Source organism: Erpetoichthys calabaricus, chromosome 15 (genome assembly GCF_900747795.2).
Source record: "Erpetoichthys calabaricus chromosome 15, fErpCal1.3, whole genome shotgun sequence".
NCBI lineage: Eukaryota > Metazoa > Chordata > Cladistia > Polypteriformes > Polypteridae > Erpetoichthys > Erpetoichthys calabaricus.
Window position 1 is genome coordinate 61,141,996 of NC_041408.2, and position 12,680 is coordinate 61,154,675.

Consider the following 12,680-nt stretch of genomic DNA (forward strand, 5'->3'; position numbering starts at 1 on the left):
ACATTTTAATGAAAACCTACTTGAATTTATTGCATTGCTTTTCAATCCACAAATAAAATGATTGATTTCTATGCTTAAAATAGTACAGCACTCAGCCACCAAGAAGTGTCAGGATTTTGAAATGGCAGTCAATCAAATATATATTGGATTCCCAAGGGGTATTCAGATCCCTTCATATTCTGCACACTTAAGTGTGCTGTATATTAAATTGTAAATGGATAAATCTGCCATTTTTGGCCATCAATAACCCATAACGATGAAGTGGTAAAGAATTCTGAAAGGTTTGCAAATGTATTAAAAATAGGAAATATATAAATTTAAAATTAAATCTACCACACAATAAAATGTTTAGAAAGTGAAGAGGTCTGAAAACTTTCTGAATACACTATATCTTGACCTTGGTGAAATCTCATTCTCTGGAACCTTTCATTTTTTATGTGTCTGCCACTTGCCTCTTTGGTTCTATTATCCATAACTGTAGAAACCTCTTAAGAAAAAGCCTAGTAGAGGATTGGGTCAATACTGTAAATTGTGGTATGCAAATGTGCGATTAGAAAACAGTCTGCTTTATAAAAGAAATAATAGATAACTGGTGAGGGCAGGGGAGAATATAACAAAAATACAGGAATGGCTATGACTTATGATTGAGTTGCAGGGTGGACATGAAAAGTGAGGACCAGTAAAGTAAAAGAAGATATGGATTTGAATGTATGATGGTGTGAGTGAATCATACTCCATTATAGTCTGCAAAGATTTCTGAATTCTTAATCTATTTAACTTGCATATGCTTCATGGCAAGGACCCAAGTTATCTGTATGTTGCCAATAGACAGGCAGATAATCAGAGTTGGTCTTTCACTGTCTATACATTATTTGTAGAATTGTCTTTATTGCTGTTTCTACATTTTGTCTATTCAACTAAATGTAACAAATCAACTCAGAAATGAATGGATGTCTCGTTAAAATTCCAGAGTACTGAATTCAAACCTAACTGAACACTGCATGTACTCCCTGCAAGAGGTTTTTCTGTGGCTCAAAACTGTTCATGTTAAGGTAATTAGGAACTTTAAAACACCCCAGTAATGAATAAGTCTTTTTGAATGTGTCCCATGATGAACTAGTTACAGCAGTCTGATGTATTGACAAAATTAGTTCATTGTACTAAAATATCATTTTATATTATAACATAAAATAAGGGCTTACCAGTACAAGAGTTGGTTCACTTCTGTTGACTTGCCAAATTCTATAAGTTCGATCTTCAGATGCGGAAAGCAGTAACTGATTGTTATGACTCCATGCAACTGAACAAAGTGCTCCATTGTGACCTTAACAGAGAAAGATAATACATATTTTGAAATGTGTGACCTTAATGTTACTGCATTTGTAACTAAATATCAAGATGAAACAAAAAAAATTTTAAATTCATGTGAGTTTTTTTCGCTGAACCAAGACTACATAACTTTCAGATACTAAGCTTGATAAAAACACTTTTAAAACTATATGTGATTTCATTTACTCTTCCTCATTTCAATGCAGTCTCACATGCAAGTTCCAGGTAGAGAACTCATATTTCCCATCTGTCTGACAGCATTATTTTGTGTAAAGGTTTTGCAACCAAATATCACATTTTATGCAGCTTTATTTTGAATTCATTTATACCAGACTTTATGCTTACCTAAACTGAAAATATTAAATATAGAAAGTGCTACAAAAATTATAAAACTGTGTTTTCAGAAATGCCTGGGAAAAAGACACTTTTTTTTTTTACATATTCATCTTTTAATTACAAATACCAAATGCTTGGACCTTGGTGTCTATACCTATTAAGGACACTGAACATACAGCGCTATTCAAAATGAAAGAGCAGATTTCAAAAATGTGTTTCAAACAAACTATATAAGAGAGAAACACATTCCACACATCACTGGATACAGGAAAGTTCAAAGTTTGGTCCTATGGTCCTTGAGATTGCATGCATTAAACATGAGCACCATGTGTAGCGTGACAAACATCAGAACGGTTGACCATTTCTTGCCACACATGAGTCAACTTGTCCCTAGTTACTGAATTCACAGCTTCCTCAATTTGATGTCACAAATCTTGAAGATTAGTGTGCATAGGTGGAACAAAGACTCTTTCTTTAATGTACCACCATAGATAAAAATCGCAGGGGTAAGGTCTGGAGACTTGGGAGGCCATAGACGATGCAGCAAGATCTTGTTGTCCACCCCTTCCAATACCTCGCCCTGGAATGGTGTCTTTCAGGTAACGCCGGACCTCCAAGTGGAAATGAGGCAGGGCATCATCTTGCATTAAGGTCTGATGTTACCTGAATGACACCATTCCAGAACAATGGATTGGAGGATTGGAAGGTTCCACCTATGCTCGCTAATCCTTAAGATCTGCAATGTCAAATTGAGGAAGATGTAAATTCAGTAACTAGGGACCAGTTGACTCGTGTGGCAAGAAATGGTCTACCGTTTTGATGTTTGTCGCGCTACACATGGTGCTCATGTTGAGTGCATGCAACCTCAAGAACCATAGGACCAAACTTTGAACTTCCTCTATTCAGTGTGTTTCTGTCTGATACAGTCTGTATGAAATACATTTTTGAAATTAGCTCTTTCATTTTCAATAGTCCTCTACTGTATATATTATGGAAGTGTCCCTCTGCAGCAGCAAAAGTGACATACATGTCAAATGAACCTAAAAAGGCACATTTCAAACCCACATCACTCACAGGCTGCAAATAACAAAAAGCTGACATGTGAAGTGCAGTGCAAGATAAGGCTGTCTGTAGACAATACTTTAAGAAAATTGTACGTCATCTGAGTATGAAACAGGCCACCACCTTTAACCCAAAAGGGGCCTGTGGAACATGAGCAGAATTAAAGCTAAAACTAACTTAAAATAAGAAGTAGTTGTTCTGAAGAAAAAAAAGAGATGTAAACATAGACTGGCTATATTTTAAACACTGGGTCCTTTGATCAAATCACCGGGTTACCTTACTATGATATAAACCTCACTCTTTCTGCATGAAATTGTGTTGAAGGTTTCTCCATCATTTTGAAAGGTTGTTTCAGCCCTTAACTTTGCAAATTATACTTCAAAGATACCTGTTGATGTGCCATTTTCCTAATAATGATAATGTAGAGAAAAATGTGTGAACATATGGAAAATTAAAAGGCAGCAGTAAGTGTACTATTAACTCCCACTAGCAAATATGTATCTTGTTCCTTTGCTGCCATCTTGTGTATAAGGCAGCAATTAAATTAAGTTTCTAATTAGTACAAACTCTCTATACTCTGACAAATCTAAAACGCATCTTCAAAGAGAGATTTTAGGAACACTAAAAGTTATAGATTTAATACACATTCTTTATTAAAAATTCAGCACCAGTGAAAAGTTGCTTTTCATGATAAAGATTTAAAAAGAAAAAATATGAGCGTGTCTTACATTAAATAGTTCTAATAAAACTTGACAAAAATTAACAATACTTCTAAGTGTACTTGAATATTTATACAGTATAACACACAGTATATACAACAGTACTTAATATTGTCCATGTTTTTATCTCTCACAAAACTCTTACCTGTTTAGAACTATCTTATTTTTCAATGTTAAAATAGGTTTAATGAAATATAAAAGACCACCACCAGTGTATTTCATTTTTCAGTTTATTTTTAATGGGCTTTACAAGCATGTGCATGGTACCCTAATGCTTTATTTGCATTGTTAGGTCTGGACCAACCTATACAATGTAATTTCTGCAAACTTTACATGAAAGCTGGGATCAAAATGTGAACCAAAGACAAACATCAGGGAATAACTGTCAAAAAGGCATGATGTTTGAACAAGTAAAATACCATAAAATTAGTAATAGAAGAGAACTCACCCAAGTCACTGTGTGACATAATTAAGTGTGTGACTTTATGACAGTGCCAATGCACAAGAAACAAAAGGACAATGCTAGAATGTGAAAAAATGTCAAAACACTGTAAACACCCCATAATAAGTATGACACTCGGAAGATGCCGTCATAACCTCTGAACATTAGATTGTAAATGTAATCTTGTACATGGTCCTCACTATTTACCAACTCTGCAACAAAAAGTGTCAATTGCAAACTACAGTACATCCTCAGAAAAGAAAATAATAAATAAAATTGTCACATTTTGCTATGCCTCCACATCTGAAATGTTGTTTTTTGGGAAATACCAGAGGTGAGCCCCCTGACTCCTCAGCTCTTAACTTGGTAGTAACTTGGGACCTGATTCAACCAGAATGAATTTTATGAAAATAAAGACAACCAGTATGCCTGTTTCTTTTATAGTCTTGCTGTTTAGTTTGCTATTGTGACATGTCCTATATTGGTCACATTAGTTTTAAAAGAAATACGTACATTAAACATAATAATTTAATGGTTAATATCATCTCCAGGGGTCTCATGTATAAAACCTTGCTTAGATTCTATACTAACATTTTGCTTACACCATCCATCCATCCATTATCCAACCCGCTATATCCTAACTACAGGGTCTTAGAAAAGTAAAAATAGCGCACACACAAAAAATCAGATTTATAAAACCATACATATGGTATGTCCCACACCAAGTCTTTTTATAAACTCCATATCAACTTAAAACTATGTGCTAGTGCATGCACTTTTAGCAACTCCACACCACCTTCCACCAGTAACCACGTATGACTGAAAAAAATGTCCTTTTTGAATATAGATGACATGATCACCATATAAATTTGGCCATGTTCCTAACTGACATATTTATTTTCAAACCATGGGAGAAAAGAGGAAACAAAACTTCAGTTAATTGTGAATTTTAGAGAGTAACGCCTGTTCTTCCATCAAAAGGATGCACTATGTTTCTAAAGTTTTAAATAAAGGATATTTTTTACTCTATTTTTAAGGCCACGGTTACTGTAAATATTTTGATCAATATATTAGGATTTTTATATTGTAATAAGGATTCTTGGGATCGTGCCCTCGGTACTTCCTGCATGGAGTTTACTCAGGCTTCCCCCTAGTCCAACAACATGCAAGTTAGATGAATTGGTAATACTAAATTGTCCCGATGCACATGTCTATGTGTATGTTCACCCTGTAATTGGCTTGCACCATCCAGGGCTTGTTTCTGCATGGGCCGATTACATGCTAGGATTGGCTCAGGCTAACCCCTGCCCTGGATAAGTGGGCTTGGAGGATGAAAGGATCAACAAACACTACAATCTGTTCTGTCCAAAGCAACTCTCACTTACACTCCACCAATCCTTAAAACAGATAACAGAAATCCTTTGTGCAATTTCAATGACAGGTTAATTCACTGTTTCAGATTTAACTTGATAGCGGTTATTTCAACTTGTATATTTTGTCTACAAAATATTCCTAATTTTAAAAAGACACTCCTGTTGGCAAAGCAAATCATCAGCAGTCAGCATGAGTGATTAAAACGTAGTGCATGTGGCTACAGTTTATGACTGCCTATACAAATTTGTGAATTTCCCCCTGGGATTAATAAAGTATCTATCTATCTATCTATCTATCTATCTATCTATCTATCTATCTATCTATCTATCTATCTATCTATCTATCTATCTATCTATCTAACAGCAGTGTGGCAATCTAAGCAAATCTCCATCACACGTCATATATACACGTCACCCCTTTTGAAAAAAATCTTTAAAAAAAAAATGTTATGTCTCTTTTGGAATACACAAATAAGTAATAGAAAATGCTCCAATTTGCAATTCTGTTAAATAAGTCACACCTGAATGTTACGCTTGCACACATTCACTAATTTCTTAAAATAAGAAAGTGCTTATTTTGCTACAATTAAAATATATAGACAAACTTAAAAACACATTTTCCGTCATTTAAAAATTTTTTGTGTCCTTTTCATAATGGGGTGGAGAGGTGGCTCTAAGGCTAGGAATCTGTGCCAGCAATCGGAAATTTTCCCAGTTCAAATCCCATAAATGCCAGAAGTGACTCTACTCCATTGAGACCCTGGACAAGGCCTTTAACGTGCAATTGCTCCATACTGGGTATGACATTAATCTGCATCCAGCCCTGCAAGCAGGTCTTCCAACATGCAGGGAAAATTTAGGGGTTGGTGGCAGGATTGGCACTCCAGCCACTGTAAAAAAACGCACACTGTTCAGTGTGGTACTGATGTGTCACCCAATCTCAGTCTGGGTAGTTCACCATGTGGTGGTAGCAGGAACTCGCTGTAATCAGTGCATGCTCCCAACCTCTCTCTCCTACCTCTCTCTTTTCATAATGATGACTGCAAGCTCATTAAGACATCCTAGATACTATTAGTGTTGCATGATGAATCGGAGCCTACATTACAGGGATCATCACGCAGAAATCACACAATCACTGTTTCATTATAGGTTTAGAACAAGGTTTTAGAAAATGGATGGATGGATGGATGGATGGATGGATGGATGGATGGATGGATGGATGGATGGATGGATGGATGGACAGACCTCAGAATGTGACTGGCACATCATTGAAATAAGCAATGAAATTAGATTTTCTGTTCACTTCATTATCCTGCCACCTGGAGTTAGTAAAACGCCAACACCAAAAAAGTTTGCTTAAGACTTACGGATATTTAAATCTTTCCGTAACTTTAAGCCAATTTCAATGGCAAGTCCATATTTTATAAATCCTGACTTTTACGTAACAAATGGCTTATGTAAGTATTCAAGCATAAGCAAGTTTAATACACGAGGCCCCTTATCTTTTCAATGCTAATAATATGTAAGCAGAGGTGGGTAGTAATGAGTTACATTTACTCTGTTACATTTACTTGAGTAACTTTTTTAAAAAATTGTACTTCTAAGAATAGTTTTACTGCACGATACTTTTTACTTTTACTTGAGTACATTTGTGAAGAAGAAACACTACTCTTACTCTGCTACATTGGGCAACACTTGACTCGTTACTTTTTTCCATTTACACATTAGATACGCTATATTTTTGCCAGAGAGAAGTTGCCAGTGGATCTACTGCATGACTGTTTCACCAATCAGAGGTAGCAACAATAATCACATGACTCCATTTCACCAATCAGACGTAGCCATGCAGTCACATGACCACACACAAACTTCCTGCGTCTGCAGCCTGTGTGAGACTTTTAGTCATGTGGGGTTCCTGTTCACTGCTAAACGGTCACAGTTTCACTGCAAGAACCTTGAGAGCCAACTCCTGCTGCAGCTTAACCATCATTTCACTGAGTGAAGAACAAGCACGTTTTAACCAAACATGCACAGACACAGACAGTCAAGGTAAAGTGAGACTTCTTGTACATGCACAAGCTGCCTTGTTCTAATGTTATTTTCTATCAGCTGTGCTATTTGGAGGGCAAGTGTTTGACGATGCCGGTCCCCTACAGACTCTTTTCTTTTCTCCTTTTCTTTGATTCACCCTTCTTTTTTTGTGCCGACCCATATATATAAACTCCCGTCTCCATGGGCATTAATCACACACCACAGAAAGCCAATGAAGCAATTGGGAACGATCGCACCCACATGTGCAGGTGTGACTCGCTCTAACTACCTCATTAACTCCCCGCGGTCGTGCAATTGCACCTACGGAAAGGTTTATGGATTTGAAACTGGCCTTTTTTTTTTTTTGAAGCTGCGGACCTGCTACACCACAAAGTGAATATACAGTATTATACTGTCAGTGTACAGTATATCTTGTCACTGTAAGTAGTTTGCACTGTTCAAACATACTGTTACCTACTGTAGGTATTGGCTTCAAAAGCTTTGTTGTGAAAAACTGAGATTTGGAACTTTGTGTTATTTGTGCATCTTTATTTTGTAAAGATGTTATTTATTTGTACTCATTTTTTATTTTATTATTTGGAAATAGCAGAATTTGCACATTATTTTATATTTTTGGCTGTCGTATTACAACATTGCTAAAAAATAAATAATTTATTATGTTGAAACAGTTACTCTGTACTTGAGTAGTCTTTTCACCAAATACTTTTTTACTCTTACTTGAGTAATTTTTTGGGTGGCTACTTTTAACTTCTACTTGAGTAATATTATTTTGAAGTAACGCTACTCTTACTTGAGTGCAATTTTTGGCTACTCTACCCACCTCTGCATTAAGTTATTATAAGTGTAGCATACATAGATCATGAATTTCCTCCTGGGTCTTACAGTCTGACAGATTAAGAATCTAAACCTTAGTCTTTCAGGTTTGCCAAAATTCTCAGGAACTAGATTATGTGATCTTTGTAATTTTTAACAAGCAAAACTATTTTACATTCTGATGACCATAGGATTTGTGGAGAATCAAATTTCAGTCCTGGTGAAAAGTCAGCAGCTTTCACTATGATTTTAGAAACCTTTCAGAATAATTTGTCTAAAACAAAGTAAAACTTCCCTAATGCAAAATTTGTTAGAATTACCTTACTTTTGGAATTATACTAATATTATATTAGAAAAAAATCTGAAGAATAATATATATAATATGACTGCATTGAAGCATCACACTTTAGAACTTCTAAGTAGAAAAGATTAAGTAGTAAAGTATACATTGCCTTCAGTTTTATCAGCAGGTAGTAAATAGACCAAAAAAGAATAAAAAAAAAACGAATGGGTATACGTTGTGGAAATCTTGAGAAACACTGTGTAGAGAAGGAATAGAAAAAATAAAAAATAACCAGGAGTTGGACAGAAGCCGAGGGAAGCAGACAGAAATCAAGTTGAATAAACAGGTAAAGAGTCTCTTCACTTGATTTTCTGGTTTAAAGTGTAAAAACAGAGATTGTCAATAAAAAAATATTTAAGTTGTTTAAAAATTAGCATAAGCATATACTGTATAAAGATTGCAATCTAATCCTTTAAGTAAATATGAGCAAGGTCTAAACAAGTTGGCTGTCTAGAATGTTTACTTCTGAAATTATACTTCACCATAACCAATTTCCAAAGTAGAAACTTGAGCTAATAAATTTGGGTTGGGAGAAATTTTAGAAGTGTTTCATAATTTGTAATCCATTAAAGAAAGCTGTTCTCCTTTTACACCATGATTCCAACCTGTTTCCCAATCTGAAAAGCTACCTCTATGGGATATGCTACTGTATGTTAATGATGAAGACATCAAGTCAGCTATGGTAGAGAGGGTGCAAAAACAAATAAGCTATCAAATTATTTTATCTAAAAGATTTTGATAAGCTTCATGAATGTTGCAACAAACAACTTCATTTGTGTTCATATTGGACTTGCAATTGGTCAGCCTCAAACATTTAAAAAATAAATAAAGCAGGTATAACTTCCTCTGCTCAAAGGAACCTCACTAAGGCATGTTGTTCAACAATGGTCCAATTCCTCAGTGGAGCGTCCATGTTCATTTGACCTTGGCTTCAACTAGACTAACGGCACAGCACTGCACTGGGCATAGTTGAACTACTCATAAGCCATCGCAGGCGTGTTGTATTGTGGCAGCTTCCATCCATTACAGTCAGAGAATTTTCAAATTGCCTTTACTTTTTGATTTACCCTTACATAAGACAGGCAGTGTTTGTGTAGTGGTTTTGGAGGCTCTCAGTTCAATTCCTGCTACTGACACTACGTGACCAAGCCAAGTCACCTGCCTGTGCTCCTAATCAAAAAACAAAAGAAATGTAATAAATTGTACCTCATATGTTGAAAACTACCTTGGATAAAGGCATCAGCCAAGTAATAATATAACAAACAAAAACATATTACCTCCTCATTGTTCCAGTATTTTTGGTTCTCACTGATATGCACACACAGAAATACAGTATACAGTAGAGGGTGTTTTTTAAGCCCACATTCCAAATTCAGTCACATTCTGAAATGGATCAATCCTCAGGGAAACAAAGACATTTTAAAATAATAAAATATCTTTGAAATGTGGAAAAAAACAGTAGTAACCAGAAAAATGATTATTCAGTTTCTGACACATGTAGGAAGATCAGCTTACACTTTAGTTGACATCAAAATAACATTGTTTAAAGCAAAGAAAAAATCGAGCCCTCTATACAATTGTTTGCTAGTAGTGTATTCATAGCTGTAGTAGTAGTAATAGTACTGTATTGTTTGTTTTGACCAAATGAAGAACTGAACTCATGTTAATCATGTTATGTCAAATACATCTAAACTGTTATTAACTGAAAATGCTTGTGTTATTATTTTGGGTGCTCATACCACAGTGAAAAGTAACAACTTCAAATTTAAAGGTTAAATTCACTTTTTAAGCTACTGTATAATTTGAACCTTAATATACTGTGTACTTTCAGGTAAAATAGCTCAATTACTTCATTTCCAAGCTCATTTACATGACTTGCCAAGGTCACTTTTATAACCTGCTAGACAGAATCGTGAGCATATGAAATTTTGTGGAAAGCAATTACAGCAACTGCTGTCTCATTTACACATTATACTAAGTACTCTTAACAAAGCTACACAATTCAGGTTTAATGGTATTTCTGATTTTTTTTCACCACACACATGTATAATATCTCTTAACTACTTCATTTTGCCTTTTAACCAAAACTGTACCATTAAATGTACTTATAATAATTTCTTTGTTATGTTCTTAAAACTAAATGTCTAATTTGTTTTAGTAGCCTTTATATTTTTATTAAAACATGCTCAAAATAAACTTTATTTGAAAACTCTGAAGGAAACATTTGGTTTTATGCATGAAATAAACCTAGTTAATATGGCCTCCGTGAGGAAGCTGTACTGTAGCAATTAGCATTTTGAAACTAGTATATTTTTACACTTTTCTTATAAATTTACTCTATATTGATTTACTAGGAGGTTTTGCCCCCTGCTCGCTTCCCTCACCAACCCCCGGGCCTGCGCTACGCAGTTCTGTCGCTCGCATATGGGGATGTGGATGTACAATTTAAACAGATTGTTTGGGAATTGTTGCATATGCATAATTATATTAAAAAATAGTAAAACGTAATAATTTGAAAGTAAATTATGTTTCATGTTGTGTTAGAGTAAATCATTGAGTAATACGATTTTGTTCTGTGTGGCTTTGAAATTAACACGCAAATACTTTTTAAACTTACACTTTTTCTGTAAAACTTCAGTAAAAACAATTTTTTAAATTAAATTTTTGTCAATATTGCATTGAATTTTGAATCTGTGTTTAGACTTAAATCGTGACAACGCAGCATAGAACTGCCTGTGATTGAATTTCGTTTCTTTCTCTCTATTAAATAAAATGACTTTTTCGAATGTTTGGCTCTGAGTTTTGTTAATTATTTTTGCAAAAGCTATTCTAACGGGAAACTGTTAACGTTTTAATACAAATGGCATATCAAGATCTCCTTTGTTGTTTAATGTTACTTGCAGAAGATGTGCTACATTACCTTTCTCGGATACATACTTCTTTCTACAGTAATTTGTGTGGTGGAAGATCAGACAGTGTTAATGGTTGTAGATATTCTTCGGGATATTGTAAGTTGGTGTTTTCTTTTTCTGCACAATCACCACCAACTCTTTCATCATAGTCTATTGATATGTATTTAACCAATTTGCTGTGTAACCGATCGACATTTTTGGCGTTAATTCATTTGAATTACTCCATTATTGATTCATCGTTTCTCGGTGCTAGGATTACCCATGTCCTAATTTTTTCTGTTGATAACACTTTGTGATGAATTTTTTCAATAAGATTTGGACATAATATGTCTTCTTTAATTGGAAACGGAAAGTGAGGAAAACGTTAAAATTTATAAGAGCTGAGAGAGCAGGAACTGTGTCTGTCAAAAGCATTCACACGAATGAGAGGTGAGAGTACTGTGTGCGTGGTTGAATATGGTTGAAAGGAGGGTGTGACTTGAAAAAATCTCATGGCCAAAGTCTCGTCTCGCAGGACTTGAAAAAATCTCTTGAAAAAAGTCTTGTCTCGTCCCAGGATTGTTTTATATAATAGAGAGAAATTTAACCATGTATTTGAAAATATCTTGCCTCAGCTGTTAACATCTGCTCATAATGTATTGTATTTGAGGTGCTGTCCCCCTCAGTGACATTTCCCCATGCCAAGACCAGAAGTGGTGAGCACATGTCTGTTTGCTGAAAACTGGAGAGTTACTGCATCTCCACAATCTTATGTGTAACCAACTTGCCATTCCTTAAGATTTATTTAAAAATGGGTATTGGTCTATTTAAGCTGACATCAGCAAATCAGATAAGTGCTACACAAATGTGCTTGTTTCATTACATGGCTTTTAATGTTGAATTATACATAAATGCTATTCATCAATCCATATTCTAGATCCTTTTTCCTGCTGAGTACATCAGAATCATTTATACTTAACATTTTTTCATTTAATCTGAATACATTACCAGATGCTATCCATTTTTTATAACTACTTTTTTCTGGTAAGGTTGACAGGACACAAATCATATCCAAAAATCACTGAATGCAAGAATGAATCCAGCTCAAAATAAGACGCCAGTGCATAGTAGGGCACATTTGTGTACAGCACAAACCTACACCAAGTCATACAAGGCTTATTGACAGTTGCCAATTAAATCTAACATATATGTCTTTTCAGATGCTTAAAAAAAACTGGTATATTGGGAGAAACTTATAACAGGGAGAATGTGCAGAAAAGACGCACACACAGTGCTCAGGCTGGGATTCAATACCAGTTA

General features: G+C 35.0%; 1 protein-coding gene across 2 annotated transcripts in view; it reads right to left on the reverse strand.

Annotated features, from left to right (window-relative positions):
* Window positions 1-12,680, reverse strand: part of wdr27 (WD repeat domain 27) — a 284,536-nt gene that overhangs the window by 191,467 nt on the left and 80,389 nt on the right. For both annotated transcript variants that reach the window (XM_051919351.1, XM_051919350.1), the window contains exon 18: window positions 1,203-1,324. In XM_051919351.1, the coding sequence (XP_051775311.1) occupies window positions 1,203-1,324 (122 nt within the window). The remainder of the gene's footprint in view (window positions 1-1,202; window positions 1,325-12,680) is intronic.